The sequence below is a fragment of the Notolepis coatsorum genome (genome assembly GCF_963971535.1).
Source record: "Notolepis coatsorum genome assembly, chromosome: 2".
In the NCBI taxonomy this organism is placed as follows: Eukaryota; Metazoa; Chordata; class Actinopteri; order Aulopiformes; family Paralepididae; genus Notolepis; species Notolepis coatsorum.
In genome coordinates this window covers 228,034,040-228,052,687 of record NC_140166.1, presented here as the reverse complement: position 1 = coordinate 228,052,687, position 18,648 = coordinate 228,034,040, and the positions used below count along the sequence as shown (strand labels likewise).

Genomic DNA, 18,648 nt, shown 5'->3' with positions numbered 1-18,648 from the left:
TTTATTCTACAAAGACAACGGCACTCTTAAATTTCGTTTTCTCTGGAAGAGTGAACTCTGACTGTGTGTTTGGGAGCTGCTTCCTGGTTGTAGAGTGAACTCTGAAGGTGTGTTTGGTGGGAGGTCCTTCCTGGTTGTAGAGTGAACTCTGAACGCGTCACGGGGTGGGAGGTCCTTCCTGGTTACAGTTGTTCAGGGGAGGAGTCGCTTTAAAGAGACAGTGTCTAGTTTACTGTGATTCATAGATAGATGTTTATTTTTTAGGGCTGTCAAAATTAATGCTTTAACTTTGGAGACTAATTAAAATTATTTAAAGCATTAAAATAAATATTAATCTAGATTAATCTATGGAGTGAAAATTCTTCAATCTTAGCGCCGCGGATATAGGAAAGAGGTCTAGCTGAGTCAATGTTGATGGTTTTGTTGAACATTTGTATTTCACAGGAGAGAAACTGTATTCAAAGAAAGCTATTAAAATAGTCTTTGAATCTAAATATACTTTCTTTGTGTTGATTTTACATAAATTCCATGATTTTACTCAAGTAAATATCTGTTACAAGCTTCGGTCTTAAGTAGAAAAATGCTATTTTGAATCTAGATTAATTACAGAAAATTGTGAGATTAATTAGTTAATTTCTTTTAATCTATTGACAGCACAATTTTTTTTACCTAGTTCGGGACTTTCTCTCATCATCAACTACCTCTAATTTGTTTACATTGTCAAGGAAAACCCACTAAAACTAATAAGTACAAAGAGAGACCGAGAGGAAATGGTAAACATACAGTACTCATTAAAACACTTTCTCTCTCTCTCTCTCTCTCTCTCTCTCTCTCTCTCTCTCTCTCTCTCTCTCTCTCTCTCTCTCTCTCTCTCTCTCTCTCTCTCTCTCTCTCTCTCTCTCTCTCTCTCTCTCTCTCTCTCTCTCTCTCTCTCTCATTTACTCTCATTCTCAAGTTCAAAGTTCTATATTGATGTTAATCAAATATGATGCATTGAAAATGGGGGACCCTGATGTAAACAAGACGAACGTCTTTCTCTGGTCTGCATCCCCTTAACAATTGTGTGTATTGAGCCGTACTGTATATTGTACCCATTCTGCAATCTGTTAAATAAAGTTTTCAATCAATCAATCAAGTCGGTGAAACGGCATGTTTCAAGCAAATATCCACACAGGTCCTTCTGGGTTTAGACGTCCACGTTTATTTAGTAAGAATAAAAGAACAAGAGACTAAATGCACAATATTCAATGAATGGCCATTCTTCCTAAGCCAGCTCCTATCTAGGTCTGTCTCCCTCAAAGTCTCAAGTTCTTTAATAGTTGTCATACAGAAGTACAGAATACTTTCATACAAAATGCTTCTTACTGTTACGCTCCAGAGACTGTGCTAGACAAGATAGTATCAAATAACATAATAACATAATATAGCATGAATTTAGAAGAAGAAAATGAGGTCACAGTTGTTCGGTATAGACATATGTACAATGTTCTGAGTTACCATATAATATACAATACACAACTATGCAGTGTACTAATGTACAGTACTATCTAGTGCAAAGCAGAAATGGGATGAGGTACAATTTTAGGTACAATTTACAGTAAGGTGTACGAGTTGTAGTGCAATCCTTCATCCATAAATATAAAGTGTGGGGAGTGGGTGCTACAGTGTGTTTGTTTAAAGTGGGTGTGTGCTATAAAGTGTGTGTAGTGGGTGCTACAGTGTGTTTGTTTAAAGTGAGTGTGTGCGTGTGGATGTGTGTGCTATGTGTGTTTGGTGGTTGTTGTTGTGTAGTGTTCATTCATTGTTCGTTTAGCAGCCTGATGGCCTGGGGATAGAAGCTACTTCTGAGTCTTTCTGTGCTCGCCTTGAGACTCCTGTATCGCTTGCCTGACGGCAGCAGTTCAAAGAGGCAGTTGTTCGGGTGGCTCGAGTCCTTAATAATTCTCTTAGCCTTCCCCTTGCAACGCTTGTAGTAAATGTTCTGGAGGGTGGGGAGCCCCCCTCCGATTGTGCGTTCGGCTGAACGTGTCACTCTTTGTAGTCTGCTTTGGTCTTTTGCAGTGCTATTCCCAAACCAGGAGGTGATGTTGCCGGTCAAGATGCTCTCTATTGTACATGAGTAGAAGTTCTTAAGGATCTTCTGGCTGACTTGGAACTTCCTTAGGCGCCTGAGGAAGTAGAGGCGTTGTCGTGCCTTCTTCACCACACTGTTAATGTGTATGGTCCATTTCAAGTCCTCGGATATGTGGGCTCCGAGGTACTTGAAGCTGTTGACTCTCTCAACCGGTGCCCCGTCGATGCTGAGGGGGCTGTAGTCCTTGACCCCCGACCTCCTGAAGTCCACAATCATCTCCTTTGTTTTGCTGACGTTCAGGGAGAGGCTGTTTTCCTGGCACCATCCCGCCAGGACCTTGACCTCTTCCAGGTAGGCCCTCTCGTCGTTGGCAGAGATCAGGCCCACCACCACTGTGTCGTCAGCAAATTTGACGATTGTATTGCTACTCCGCTGAGCCACACAGTCGTGTGTGTACAGGGAGTAGAGGAGGGGACTCAGAACACAGCCCTGGGGGGCCCCTATGTTGAGGGTGATGGATGAGGAGGTGCAGTTGCCTGCTCTCACCACCTGGGGTCTGCCAGTCAGGAAGTCCAAGACCCACTGGCAGAGGTCATAGCCCAAGCCCAGGTCCCTGAGCTTGGCTATGAGTATGGAGGGGACTATGGTATTGAATGCCGAGCTGTAGTCGATGAATAGCATTCTCACATAGTTCCCCTGCCTCTTGTCCAGGTGTGATGCTGCTGTGTGCAGCACATGGGATATGGCGTCCTCCGTGGACCTGTTGGGGCGGTATGCAAATTGCAGGGGGTCCATGTTGATGGGGAGGGAGGAGCAGATGTAGCCCTTTACTAGCTTCTCAAAGCACTTCATGGCTATGGAGGTGAGAGCTACAGGGCGGTAGTCGTTGAGGCAAGCAGGCTTGGATTTTTTGGGTACAGGGATAATAGTGGACTTCTTCAGGCAGGTGGGGATGACAGCCTGTTCTAAGGACAGGTTAAATATGTCAGTGAATACTGGGGCCAGTTGGTCGGCACAGACTTTTAGGACGCGGCCGGGGATGCCGTCCGGACCTGCTGCCTTCCTGATATTCACTTTTTTAAAGGTCCGCCTCACCTCATGCTCTGTTACCCTGAACACTGCGCCTCCATCAGCAGCCGACCCCCCCCCCCCCCATTGCCGAGGCTTGTGAGCTGGTGTTGTTATTACCAGCATCAAACCTCGCATAGAAGGTATTGAGGTCGTTTGCTAAGGAGATGTCACTGTTCAGTTTGAGGGAGGCGCCTTTGTAGTCTGTCATCGTTTTGAGCCCCTGCCACATAGCTCTAGAGTCAGCTTGTTCAAACTGGAGTTCAATTTTATCCCTGTAGCGTCGTTTGGCCTCTGTCACTGTCCTCCTTACGTTGTGTTGCGCCACCTTGTGGTCGTTCATGTTGCCTGCCACTAGGCCGTCATTGTATGCTTTGGTGCGCTCTCTCAGAGCTTCACGGACGGATTTGTCTACCCAGGGTTTTTGATTTGGGTAAACTTTCATTTTGGTAGTGGGGATTGTTTCTTTCACCCTAGTACAGACATAGTCCAGCACTGTCTCCGTGTAGGCATTAATGTTATCTGTGTCGCGGAATACAATCCAGTCTGTGTTGTGAAACACTGACACTAGTGTATCCTCTGACGTCACATCCCATTTCTGCACCTCTCGCGAGACTACGGGAGTACTTTTAATTCTTTGTCTGTACTTTGGTGTAAGGAAAATGGATGCGTGATCTGACTTGCCAAAGCCACTATCAGAATGAGCCTTGTAGCCACCTTTAAATTGCGTGTAACAGTGATCTAGGATGTTACCGCCTCTGGTGTTGCAAGTCACATGCTGGTAGAAATCAGGCAATACCTTTCTCAGATTGGCGCTATTGAAATCTCCCAGTACTAAAATGGCGGCGTTAACGTTCGTCGCTTGTATATTGTTTACCTCGTCGTGGAGTCTGGAGAGCGCGGCGTTGTTGTTGGCTTGCGGTGGAATATACACTCCGACCAGGATGATCGCCGTTAACTCCCTCGGGAGGAAGAAAGGACGACACTTGATGGTTATATATTCCAGTTCTGGGGAGCAGTGATTGGATAATTCCTTCACATTCGTTGGATCACTCCAATTTTTGTTAAACATGAAGGCAATACCTCCACCACGTTGTTTACCGGACTCTGATTGTGTCCGATCCTTCCTATGGATAAAGAAATGATCCGCTGGTTGAATCGCGTGATCTGGAACCTCCGGCGTGAGCCACGTTTCGGTGAAGCAGAGAACGTTGCAGTCCCTGACGTCTCTTTGGTATTGAATCCTTGCTCGGATATCATCCAGTTTATTGTCAATTGATTGTACATTGGCTAGCAATATACTGGGCAATGGCGTTCGGTGGCGTCTGGATCTCAGCCTGTTACGGATCCCAGCTCTCTTCCCACGCCGTCTGGTTCGTTTGTTCCTGGGATCAAGGAACAAAGGCTCTGGTCCCATTCTCCGGAGAATCTCAACAGGCCATTGTTGCGGTTCGGAAAGCTGGTCCAGGGAGTAATCCAATCGGTAAGTTTCCCGTAATCCGATGTCTATAAGTGACTGACGGTCATACACATTAAATGCACCTACTGTTGGTACAGACAAAACTCTTAAAACTATAAATATTAACAAAAGTAAGCACAGTCTCGACGGAGCGAACAGAAAGGCAGCCGGACGTAGCAGCGCCATCCAGAAGAACAATTCTCTCTCTCTCTCTCTCTCTCTCTCTCTCTCCTTCAGCTTCCTATAACACAGATGGGTCTGTTCTAAACAACATTGTACTACATTCCCTTGTGAGAGAATGAAACTCATCATCTCCTACCACCAACATGAAGACAAAAGATGTCCCCACCCTCCTTTGTGTCCAAAGACCCCCCCGCCGCCACTCACCTGTCCTGTCCAGCCACACCTTCACCACCTCAAGCCCCCCCCCCGAGACAGAACAAACCACACCACTCACCATTCCAGACAAACCACCCCGAAACACATCACCCCCCCCCCCCCCCCCCCGAGACAGAACAAACCACACCACTCACCATTCCAGACAAACCACCCCGAAACACATCACCCCCCCCCCCCCTCCATGGACCCGAACCCCCCCCCCCATGGAACAGACCAATCACCCACCTTTCCAGTTCGACCACTGACAATGGACACACCTTTTGCCCCTCCTGTATAGACTGTATATAATGTGACCACAATGGTTGATCTAGAGCTCAGTTGGGACACACCGGCCAGTCTGAGTCATCCTGCTGTAACTCTTTGATTCATCTGAACCTAACTGGTGTATTAAACCCATGATTGTTCAAGCCTACCTGACTGTCTACATTTGATTACTCCGGGAACAATTCTCTCACACCCTACATACGGGCGACAGTGGCTCAGGAGGTAGAGCAGCCGTCAGCAGCCAGAGGGCCCATGTTCAGGGGTGTAAAGTACTTGAGTAATTGTACTTCGTTACAATGTAAGAGACGCACATAGAATGTCTTTGGACTTTGGATTCTTACCAGGGATGTCCTGATCTTTCTGTATTTGGCTACTTGCCGTAGAGTACCGATATATGAGTGAGTACTTAATAATATCCTTACAGTTTCAAACAACGACTTTGAAAACATGTTTTATTTTCACCACATGTTCCTCATTTTCTGATTCTCTGTCACAAATTAAATATACATTAATTAATTAACAGTCCAGAATGAGCGGTGACGTGTGTGTGTGTGTGTGTGTGTGTGTGTGTGTGTGTGTGTGTGTGTGTGTAGGAACCATATCTCTCTCTCTCTTCCTGTTGGAAGACCAGTTCCCGAGTCGGAGGGTGTTAGGTGTAGATTGGTTCGGTCGGGTATTATCGGAGAGCAGGGGCTGAAACTGAAGAAACACAGTAAACGCAAAATAAACTCCCATTCATCTAAATCTATCAGAACCGAGGGTGTGCGTCCCATTTCACAAACCTGTCTCCTCTCTCTGTGTGTCCTCGCTTCCTCTCTTGGCCTTTTTACGACGGGCTCGGCGTTTCACCCGGAAGTGATTCACAGCGGGGGGGGGGGGAGGAAAAGTTTCAGTTAATTGTGAAACCGGTATTTATTTTAATTATTCAAGGCGTGTGAGTGTGCGCCTCCTCTTTGCAAGGTGTCCCTCCCCGCGTCTGTGATGCCGTCAAACAGCGCCCTCTAGGCCCCGCTTGGTAGAACTGCACTTGTGTGGGTTGGAGTTCAGTGGGGATTGGGGGGAGGGGGGGGGGGTGAGGTTGCTACCGCTGGCCACACCTCAGGCTCTGCCAAGAGAGGTCTGGAGAAACTCAGGCTAAAATAAGTTACTAAACTCCAACACGCATATCCGACAACATTTAAAGGGGAACTATCTTATAAATGGCCTTTTTGAGTGTTTAGCATTGTTTCCTAGCTATGTGAACTTATATTAATATGATCTATGTCTCTAATTCTCATATTGGCGCATTCTTCCAATTCTCCTCTCACAATATTCACCCTCACTGAACTGAGTCATTTGAAAATGTGCTGATTTGTGATGTCAGAGAGACACAGCTGCATGATAATGTGGCTGTGTGGCATCAGGTACATGATGAGCTGCACACAGTGGTTGGAGCCCAGGCACAAAACGGCTCGAGATCTTGAGGTAGAAAAATGCTGTTTTTGAGGACTTGATTAGAAATACAAAACAATGAATAAAAAAAATATATATATTACAGAGGTGTTCCATAGACTCACAGGAATTGTGTAAAAGTGCCCAAATAGTGTAAGAAATAGTAAAATAGTTCCCCTTTAAACAAAGTGCGATACCGAAGCGTGGTTCCTAGAGGTCGCTGTTCAGGGACCCACGTACGTCTGATACGACTTGTGTCCATAATTCTATCGCTGAGACACCAGTGGAGGAAGCGAAACCTACCATTCTCACTTGCCTAATGTCTGGCGAGTGAAACGGTGAAGTGAAACTATTCCCAATTTCGTCTGGGGACCCCCTGGAGGTCTCTGAACCCCACCTTTAGGCCTTTCACACCGGGAATAATTGGTTCGTAACGTGACAGAGGCTTTAGTTCGGCCCTCTAAGAAAACACTGAGCACAGATTTTTCATGTTCCCAACCAATTATTCCCGGTGTGAACGCGCCAGCCGGTTTGAGATTACGTTCGGGATTATAGTAAATAAAAATTATTTTGAGAAATGAAACTCTAAAAACAAGTTTTTGGTTTTTCTCCATAATGTTTCCAAATAAAGTTTCTTTTTCCAAAGCCGGTGTATGAGAGACTTGTTATTTAATTATTGTTTTACAACAGCTGTTCGGCTGTATATGGCAAAATTATGTTAATTAAGAAACTTAATACATTTTTAATGAATTATCAGGATTTAATATCTTTAATTTCAGGCTGTAAGTGAACATTTTGAGTTAACTTCATGGCACAATCTGTATTGTGCAAATAATAATAATAATAATAATACACGTTATTTGTATAGCACATATACAAGAATTGCAGCCCAGTGCTTCACGGCAGTAGAAATAGAATAGAATGAGCATAAAATAGACAGAATAAAAGCAATGCAGAGAATTAAGAAAAAGGGTAAAAGCAATGCAGGTAATAAAAAAACAATGAAATAGATCTAATTTACAATACAATAATATTCACAATGTGGATTTAATGAGTGTAATGTCAGAATATATTAAAAGGCTATGGTGAAGAACAAATGTAAACAAAACACAAACAGACAAACCTACTGTTGCTCCTAAATTGGTCTCTTAATCTGAGGACTAACTAAATGACAACTAAATGATTGTTTTTATTTTATTTGGGTCTTTTACCCCTTAGAGACCCATCATAGAACCATTTTCACTTTTTATGGGGAGGGGATCAACGGTAGATCTTTAGGGGGACAGGGGATCAACAGTAGATCTTTAGGGGGACGGGATCAACAGTAGATATTTAGGGGGACCGGGGATCAACAGTAGATATTTAGGGGGACGGGATCAACAGTAGATGTTTAGGGGGACATGGGATCAACAGTAGATCTTTAGGGGGACAGGGGATCAACAGTAGATGTTTAGGGGGACAACAGTAGATATTTAGGGGGACGGGGGATCAACAGTAGATATTTAGGGGGACAGGGGATCAACAGTAGATCTTTAGGGGGACAACAGTAGATCTTTAGGGGGACGGGGGATCAACAGTAGATCTTTAGGGGGACGGGATCAACAGTAGATGTTTAGGGGGACGGGATCAACAGTAGATATTTATATTTGTAGATCTGGTATGTCATAAATGTCTAGATGCAACAGTACTGTCTACCTGTATGTCATGTATATTATGATGAATTGAAAATGGGGGACCCTGATGTAAACAAGACGAAAGTCTCTCTGGTCTGCATCCCCTGGGCCCTTTAACAATTGTGTGTATTGAGCTGTACTGTATTGTGCCCATTCTGTAATCTGTTAATACAAATTTCAATCAATCAATCAGTTTTTAATGCCTACATTGTGGCGCTGGCTTGGATTCTCCGACGATGAGCTTCACGACAAGAGAGAGAGACTGCGCGAACAGACCCGTCGTCACCGTTTTTCCCGCCCACTGATGACGACGACAGCCTGCACAACAAATGAGTAGACAGCGCCCCACTGTGGGCCCCAGACGCAATTGCGCCAACAGTGGATCTAATTCCCATGCAACAAGGGCCTCACAGTGCCCTGCCCGTGGACAGGCTTGCACAAACTGTTCTAAATTATTACACCATTTTGCTAAAGTCTGTCGTTCAGCTCCAGCCAACGTGGCACAGCGGCACAGGTTTCCCCAGTCTGGTTCTGGAGGATACACCGAAATTAGTCATATTCGTTCCACACAAGTATCATTCAAAACTTGCACAGTCCTCCCCATCATATGTATATCTGTTAGGATCTCTGGGTAACAGTACTGTATATTTGCATATCGTATGTCACAAATGTAACAGTACTATATACCGGCTGTATGTCCCTATGTCATAAATGTCATGATGTCATGTCTGTTGTGTATGTCATAAAATGTCATGAATTGAAAATGGGGGATCCTGCTGTATGAATGAATGAAAACTTTATTTAACAAATTGCAGAATGGGTACAATACAGTACAGCTCAATACACACAATTGTTAAGGGGATGCAGACCAGAGAAAGACGTTTGTCTTGTTTACATCAGGGTCCCCCATTTTCAATTCATAGACATTTATGACATACACAACATACATGACATTTATGGCATAGGGACATACAGGTATTTAGTACCGATACATTTGTGACATAAATGGTATTCAAATATACAGCACTGTTACCCATAGATCCTGACAGAGTATATACATATGATGGGGAGGGGGACTGTACATTGTAAACAAGACAAACGTCTTTCTCTGGTCTGCATCCCCTTAACAATTGTGTGTATTGTGCCGTACTGTATTGTACCCATTCTGCAATCTGTTAAATAAAGTTTTCTCCACTTTCTAGTCTTGCACAAGGACCAATCAGCATGGGTATGGGCGGGTTCATTTTCCATTGATGGGGATTTTATTGGCTATTTTTAAATAAAGTTTGGCCGCAGGATTAATAACGTTAACGTTAGTTTGGCAAGAGGCGGCTAAGTGGCGCAGTGGGCAAGGCGCTCGCAACGAATGCTGGAGACTAGGGCTCTCCACATTGCTTTCAGTTTAGCTGGTCGTCCACAGTAATACACATTGGCTGTATTACGGGGAGGGAAACTGAAGGGTGGGGATCGGGCGTTGACAGCTACTCCTACAGGTCGGTTGGTGCGCCTGCGCAGTAGAATCAAGAAGCGACGGGGGCGGGACCCCTCCAAAGCCCAGACCCCCGACGCTGAAAGATCGAGCCGCGCAGGTGAAAAGATGCGACGGCTGTTACCTCGAGTATCGGAGGGGACTCGTGCTATGTATGACTTTAGTCCACATTGCAGCCGGCTTGTGGGAGGCAAGAAACAACGTTCGAAGAAAGGGGAGGGTTGAATTGGACGATATGAAAATTGGGATGGGAGAAAAATAGAAAATGGGAGAAAAAGTGGATTAAAAAAACCCGTTAGTTCGGCAAGAGAAACAAATATAATAATTAAAATGGTTGGACATGCGAGATTTGTACTTTGTAGGTCTGCATTTTAAATGTAAGGAGTAAAAAGTATGTTTTTTTTCTCTGAAATGTAATTGAGTAAAAGTACAAGTATACACACCTAATAACTCGAGTAAAGTACAAATCCCCCAAAACAGTACTTAAGTATTGTAACAAAGTACAATTACTCAAGTACTTTACACCCCTGCATATATATAGTTCATAATATCAAATATATTATAGATTTCGACTGAATTTCTCATGGTAAACATGTATGTAAAACAGTGAGTAAAGTCAATTATTCTGCGTTGTGTTAGCAAATATCCACACGGGTCCTTCTGGGTTTAGACGTCCAAGTTTATTTAGTAAGAATAAAAGAAAAAAAGACAAAATGCACAATATTCAATGAATGGTCATTCTTCCTAAGTCAGCTCCTATCTAGGTCTGTCTCCCTCAAAGTCGGCCACCAGAAGAACATCTTTCTCTCTTTCTCTCTCTCTCTCTCTCTCTCTCTTTGAGCTCTTTTGATAACGCAGATGGGTCTGACTCTGTTCTAAAACTAAATAGTTGCATTTACGACTGACCCATGCCCCACACATCCTGCCTTGAAGGCCTTGAAGATAGAGTGTCCCGTATGAAGTGTCCCGGCTGCCCAGAGACAAGAGGTGAGGGAGAAGGTTATAGGCTGAATATAGGCCCCCCCCCCCCTGGAACAGAGAGAGAAGAGACAGACCCAAATCACACAGTAATTGACCAAAGGTGATCAAATAAAAATAAAATGGTTGCATATTGTGGTCCAACCTACCCCGAGTATGGAAATAAAGATTTTGACTCCCCTGCATGCAAAAGGGACAGAGGTACTGAAGATGGGAATCAAATATGTAAATATCCAAATCAAACAAACTTTACCCCGGTAGGCTAGAAACTAGAAACAAAGCAAAACATAGTGTGTGTGTGTGTGTCCCCCTCAGAACAACATAGTGCATGTCTGTGTGTGTGTTCCTCAGAACAGTGATAAGAGTGACTGTCAGTGAATGTAACTCCTAATTACCTCATCTTTCACAACTCAGCATCTTCAAGATCAATTTAAATCCAAAATCCTGGGTAGAGGAGTTGTGAATGTCACTGATCTCTACTTCAGCTCACAAAACCCAGCGTTCCCAGAGTGAAGCCAAAGTCCAGGATAGAGAGGCTGAGTGAATGTGGTGTTGACTCTGTGCAGGAGGGTCATGGTGTCAGAGACGCTGTAGAAGCACAGGGTCCCTGCCCTGTGATCCAGGTACACTCCTATTCTGAAGGACAAGGGGCCCTGTACTCTTATTCTCTTGTTGTTATCGTGTCTGAAGAAGTAATGACTTTGTGTGCACAATAAAGCCCAGGATTTGGAATTGTATCCAAATCCACAGTCCTTCATAGAGCCTGTTCTACTAATGTCTTTGTAGGAGGCTGCTACAGAAACCCCTTCACTCCACTCCACCTCCCAGTAACAGCGTCCAGTCAGACCTTCTCTACCCAGAACCTGACGCCATTCAATGAATCTGTCTCTGTGATTAGGATATGATTGCTTTTTCCGCATACATGTTGCTTTTCTGTTCCCCTCAGACAAAGACAGACTTTTGTTTATTGTGTTTGGGTCCAGTGTGATCTGAGAGGAATATTGTAAGAAGTCAGCTCTGGTCTTGGGCTCTGGTGGTGGCAGTAAAATATTAACTGCATTCACTGTTGTTGAGATTCTGGGCGAGGTCTTGGGCTCTGGTGGTGGCAGTAAAATATTAACTGCATTCACTGTTGAGATTCTGGGCGACTGCTCTTTCAGAACGTCCTCTAGTTTGTCTCTCAGCTTAGACACGACCTCAGTCACATCTGCAAAGTACAGGAGAGGAAGGACACTGATGCTGGGTAAGTCTGTAGACTCACTGGGACCGGAGAGGGGGGGGTAACTCTGTAGAAAGTGGATGTGGTCCTCTGTGTGCGAGAGCTGCTCCAGCTCAGTGTCTCTCCTCCTCAGGTCCACTATCTCCTGCTCCAGTCTCTTCTGCAGTTCTTCAGCCTGAGTCACTATGGTCCTCTGTTGGGCTCCGATGACCTTCTTCAGCTCAGAGCGATCGAGAGAATCAACAGTCTGTTGGGCCTCTTTGAGTTGCTTCTCTCTCTCCCGGACTCTCTGCTGGATTTTCTGCTGACTCATGCCAAGCTCTTTCTGTCTCTCTGTCCTTTCTGCTGCAGCCGAGACTATATCATGGCCTTTATGTTCATCCATGGAACACAAATAACAGATACACTGCTGATCAGTACGACAGAACATCTTCATAGCTTCATCATGACGAGAGCAGGTGTTCTCCTGAAGCCGTGTGGAGGCTTTGACCAGCTTGTGTTTCTTTAACAGAGCCACAGTATAATGAGGCTGGAGGTGAGTTTCACAGAAAGAGGTCAGACATACCAGGCAGGTCTTGAGGGCTTTCCGCTTTCTCCCAGTGCAGAAATCACAGGCCACGTCTCCAGGTCCAGCATAACAGTGATCAGGAGGAGCAGCTTGGAGTCCTGTCTTCATTAGTTCTTCTATCACTTCAGAAATTATATTGTTTTTCTTCAGAACAGGCCTCGGAGTAATAGTCTCCCTGCACTGGGGACATGTGTAGATCCCCTTCTGATCATCTCGATCCCAGCAGTCTTTAATACAGCCCATACAGTAGCTGTGTCCACAGGGAATAGTTACCGGATCCTTCAGTAGATCCAGACAGAGAGAACAGCAGAACTGGTCCCGGTCCAGATCAACTCCTTGCTGCGCCATTTTATTCTACAAAGACAACGGCACTCTTAAATTTCGTTTTCTCAGGAAGAGTGAACTCTGACTGTGTGTTTGGGAGCTCCTTCCTGGTTGTAGAGTGAACTCTGAAGGTGTGTTTGGTGGGAGGTCCTTCCTGGTTGTAGAGTGAACTCTGAACGCGTCACGGGGTGGGAGGTCCTTCCTGGTTACAGTTGTTCAGGGGAGGAGTCGCTTTAAAGAGACAGTGTCTAGTTTACTGTGATTCATAGATAGATGTTTATTTTTTAGGGCTGTCAAAATTAATGCTTTAACTTTGGAGACTAATTAAAATTATTTAAAGCATTAAAATAAATATTAATCTAGATTAATCTATGGAGTAAAAATTCTTCAATCTTAGCGCCGCGGATATAGGAAAGAGGTCTAGCTGAGTCAATGTTGATGGTTTTGTTGAACATTTGTATTTCACAGGAGAGAAACTGTATTCAAAGAAAGCTATTAAAATAGTCTTTGAATCTAAATATACTTTCTTTGTGTTGATTTTACATAAATTCCATGATTTTACTCAAGTAAATATCTGTTACAAGCTTCGGTCTTAAGTAGAAAAATGCTATTTTGAATCTAGATTAATTACAGAAAATTGTGAGATTAATTAGTTAATTTCTTTTAATCTATTGACAGCACAATTTTTTTTACATAGTTCGGGACTTTCTCTCATCATCAACTACCTCTAATTTGTTTACATTGTCAAGGAAAACCCACTAAAACTAATAAGTACAAAGAGAGACCGAGAGGAAATGGTAAACATACAGTACTCATTAAAACACACAGAACAAACCACACCACTCACCATTCCAGACAAACTACCCCGAAACACATCACCCCCCCCCCCCTCCATGGACCCGAACCCCCCCCCCCCCCCCCCATGGAACAGACCGATCACCCACCTTTCCAGTTCGACCACTGACAATGGACACACCTTTTGCCCCTCCTGTATAGACTGTATATAATGTGACCACAATGGTTGATCTAGAGCTCAGTTGGGACACACCGGCCAGTCTGAGTCATCCTGCTGTAACTCTTTGATTCATCTGAACCTAACTGGTGTATTAAACCCATGATTGTTCAAGCCTACCTGACTGTCTACATTTGATTACTCCGGGAACAATTCTCTCACACCCTACATACGGGCGACAGTGGCTCAGGAGGTAGAGCAGCCGTCAGCAGCCAGAGGGCCCATGTTCAGGGGTGTAAAGTACTTGAGTAATTGTACTTCGTTACAATGTAAGAGACGCACATAGAATGTCTTTGGACTTTGGATTCTTACCAGGGATGTCCTGATCTTTCTTGGTGGGGGGGGGGGGGGGGGGGGGGGGGGGAAGTTTCAGTTAATTGTGAAACCAGTATTTATTTTAATTATTCAAGGCGTGTGAGTGTGCGCCTCCTCTTTGCAAGGTGTCCCTCCCCGCGTCTGTGATGCCATCAAACAGCGCCCTCTAGGCCCGGCTTGGTAGTACTGCACTTGTGTGGGTTGGAGTTGAGTGGGGATTGGGGGGGGGGCGAGGTTGCTACCGCTGGCCACACCTCAGGCTCTGCCAAGAGAGGTCTGGAGAAACTCAGGCTAAAATAAGTTACTAAACTCCAACACACATATCCGACAACATTTAAACAAAGTGCGATACCGAAGCGTGGTTCCTAGAGGTCGCTGCTCAGGGACCCACTGTACGTCTGATACGACTTGTGTCCATAATTCTATCGCTGAGACACCAGTGGAGGAAGCGAAACCTACCATCGGAATAATCACTGATCTTTTCTCACTGGCCTAATGTCTGGCGAGTGAAACGGTGAAGTGAAACTATTCCCAATTTCGTCTGGGGACCCCCTGGAGGTCTCTGAACCCCACCTTTAGGCATTTCACACCGGCCGGAGCCGGTTTCCGAAACGTAATCTCGAACCGGCCGGCACGTTCACACCGGGAATAATTGGTTCGTAACGTGACGGAGGCTTTAGTTCGGCCCTCTAAGAAAACACTGAGCGCCGATTTTTCATGTTCCGAACCAATTATTCCCGGTGTGAACGCGCCGGCGGGTTTGAGATTACGTTCGGGAACCGGCTCCGACTCGGAGCCCGGCCGGTGTGAAAGGCCTACTTGAGAGCCAGTAGCTCTGCCGTACCGTCGGGGTGTGTGTGTTTAAGCTCCAGGTGTAGTGCGGGTTTAAACGGCGAGTGTGTGAGGCGGTGATGTCGAGTAGGAGCTTCATCAGTACACCAGCGTGGCTCTAAGGGAGGTGTTCTCGCGGACGGCATGCCCAGGGCCAGCAGTGGAAATCATCAGGGATGTGTAGGAATATCTCTCGCTTCAGCCAGTCGGGTGTTTTCAGAAGAACAGGACAGTGTGTAGCGGAAGGAGTTCTTCTGTGGGCCACTTCTCAACGACCGAACCCAGAAGAAGACACTGGAGAGTATTCACGTAAATACTTTATTAATAAGGTGCCAAACGACTTAGCTACGTTTTTTTTGACTCCGAGGAAGATAAAAAAATGTGAAAGTGAATCGTGTGCTCCAGTATCTTCTTTTAGTTCAGTGTTTTTTAAAAGAGTGGCCAGTTGACCTGTTCCTATAGTGTTTGGGATTATGTTGGTCTTTCCAATACACACGTATCGTCCCCCCCTAGAAGGACTCTAGAATACACCCTGTATCTCCCCCCTAGAAGGACTCTAGAATACACCCTGTATCTCCCCCCTAGAAGGACTCTAGAATACACTTACCTATATCTTCCCCCTAGAAGGACTCTAGAATACACTTACCTGTATCTCCCCCCTAGAAGGACTCTAGAATACACCATGTATCTCCCCCCTAGAAGGACTCTAGAATACACCCTGTATCTTCCCCCTAGAAGGTACTTGATGTAGATTTGTTCTCTTGTCGGTAACATTGTACAGGTCAGTGGTAGCTAATTGGAATTTCACATGAGAAAATACTCAGATTTCCAAGGGAACACAGAAAAGGGGCAAAGGGAACACTGACAGGGAACAGAGGAGCCACTGGTCCAATTTAAGACCCGACTCACGTGAGAGACAAATATTTGGAAAGGAAAGGAGCCTATTATTGAATCCAATTCTAGACTTTTTTTTTTACGAGAGAGGACAAGGTGACGTCGAAGGAGGGAAATGACCTGGAGTGGAACTGAGCCAACAGGGTTTATTAAACCTTTGAGAAGGTGGCGGGGGAGAAGGGCACGTAGAAGGAGACATCTTATCTGAAATGGAACGGAGCCGATAGCATCAAGTCTACTAGTGGAGGTCGGGGGACTGGTGAGGGGAGAGGGCACATCGAAGGAGGCGAATGTCCTGAATGGAATGGAGCCAATCGCATCCTATTCCAAAAACCTGGGTGGGGGGGGATTCAGCAGCTGCTAGATGAGATAAAAGATTAACATTTCCTTCCATAGTTCTCCCGTGAAACAATCAAACCCGTTTTATCATTTTTTGTTCATAAAAAATCTGCTTTTCATCCATGAAGCCGGTGTACAAACCAACTCCTCAGATTTTAACCTCATCCGCTATGTATTATAGTAAATACAAATGATTTTGAGAAATGAAACTCTAAAAACAAGTTTTTGGTTTTTCTCCATAATGTTTCCAAATAAAGTTTCTTTTTCCAAAGCCGGTGTGTGAGAGACTTGTTATTTAATTATTGTTTTACAACAAAAAATGTATGAATTATCAGGATTTAATATCTTTTTAATTTCAGGCTGTAAGTGAAAAATGTTTGTTAACTTTATGGCACAATCTGTATTGTGCAAATAATAATACACGTTATTTGTATTGCACATATATATATATGTGCTATATAATATATACATATATAAGAATTGCAGCCCATTGCTTCACGGCAGTAGAAATAGACATACAATTAGCATAAAATAGACAGAATAAAAGCAATGCAGAGAATTAAGAAAAAGGGTAAAAGCAATGCAGGTAATAAAAAAACAATGAAATAGATCTAATTTACAATACAATAATATTCACAATGTGGATTTAATGAGTGTAATTTCAGAATATATTAAAAGGCTATGGTGAAGAACAAATGTAAACAAAACACAAACAGACAAACCTACTGTTGCTCCTAAATTGGTCTCTTAATCTGAGGACTAACTAAATGACAACTAAATGATTGTTTTTATTTTATTTGGGTCTTTTACCCCTTAGAGACCCATCATAGAACCATTTTCACTTTTTAGGGGGAGGGTATCAACAGATGATATTTAAAGGGACAGCGGATCAACTAGATATTTATGGGGACAGGGGACAACAGTAGATATTTAGGGGGACAGGGGATCAACAGTAGATATTTAGGGGGACAGGGGATCAACAGTAGATATTTAGGGGGACGGGATCAACAGTAGATCTTTAGGGGGACGGGATCAACAGTAGATCTTTAGGGGGACAGGATCAACAGTAGATCTTTAGGGGGACGGGATCAACAGTAGATCTTTAGGGGGACAACAGTAGATCTTTAGGGGGAGAGGGGATCAACAGTAGATCTTTAGGGGGACAGGGGATCAACAGTAGATCTTTAGGGGGACAGGGGATCAACAGTAGATCTTTAGGGGGACGGGATCAACAGTAGATCTTTAGGGGGACAGGGGATCAACAGTAGATATTTAGGGGGACGGGATCAACAGTAGATATTTAGGGGGACGGGATCAACAGTAGATCTTTAGGGGGACAGGGGATCAACAGTAGATCTTTAGGGGGACAGGGGATCAACAGTAGATATTTAGGGGGACGGGATCAACAGTAGATGTTTAGGGGGACGGGATCAACAGTAGATATTTATATTTGTAGATCTGGTATGTCATAAATGTCTAGATGCAACAGTACTGTCTACCTGTATGTCATGTATATTATGATGAATTGAAAATGGGGGACCCTGATGTAAACAAGACGAAAGTCTCTCTGGTCTGCATCCCCTGGGCCCTTTAACAATTGTGTGTATTGAGCTGTACTGTATTGTGCCCATTCTGTAATCTGTTAATACAAATTTCAATCAATCAATCCGTTTTAATGCCTACATTGTGGCGCTTGGATTCTTCGACGATGAGCTTCACGACGAGAGAGACTGCGCGCACAGACCCGTCGTCACCGTTTTCCCCGCCCACTGATGACGACAACAGCCTGCATGCACAACAAATGAGTAGACAGCGCCCCACTGTGGGCTCCAGACGCAATTGCGCCAACTGAGGATCTAATTCCCATGCAACAAGGGCCTCACAGAGCCCTGCCCGTGGACAGGCTTGCAGAAACTCTTCTAAATTATTACACCATTTTGCTAAAGTCTGTCGTTCAGCTCCAGCCAACGTGCCACAGCGGCACAGGTTTCCCCAGTCTGGTTCTGGAGGATACACCGGAATTAGTCATATTCGTTCCACACAAGTATCATTCAAAACTTGCACAGTCCTCCCCATCATATGTATATATTTTCTGTTAGGATCTCTGGGTAACAGTACTGTATATTTGCATATCGTATATGTCACAAATGTAACAGTACTATATACCTGTATGTCCCTATGTCATAAATGTTGTGTATGTCATGTATGTTGTATATGTCATAAATGTCATGAATTGAAAATGGGGGACCCTGATGTAAACAAGACAAACGTCTTTCTCTGGTCTGCATCCCCTTAACAATTGTGTGTATTG

At 44.3% G+C, this 18,648-nt stretch overlaps 1 protein-coding gene across 1 annotated transcript; it reads right to left on the bottom strand.

Moving 5' to 3' along the window:
- Nucleotides 1–10,611: 10,611 nt before the first annotated feature.
- LOC311248068 (E3 ubiquitin/ISG15 ligase TRIM25-like) lies at nt 10,612–13,038 on the bottom strand. The gene has a single exon (XM_084337960.1). It carries the CDS (start codon nt 12,968–12,970, stop codon nt 11,312–11,314), a length of 1,659 nt encoding a protein of 552 aa, XP_084194086.1. The 5' UTR covers nt 12,971–13,038; the 3' UTR covers nt 10,612–11,311.
- Between the last annotated feature and the right edge of the window lie 5,610 nt (nt 13,039–18,648).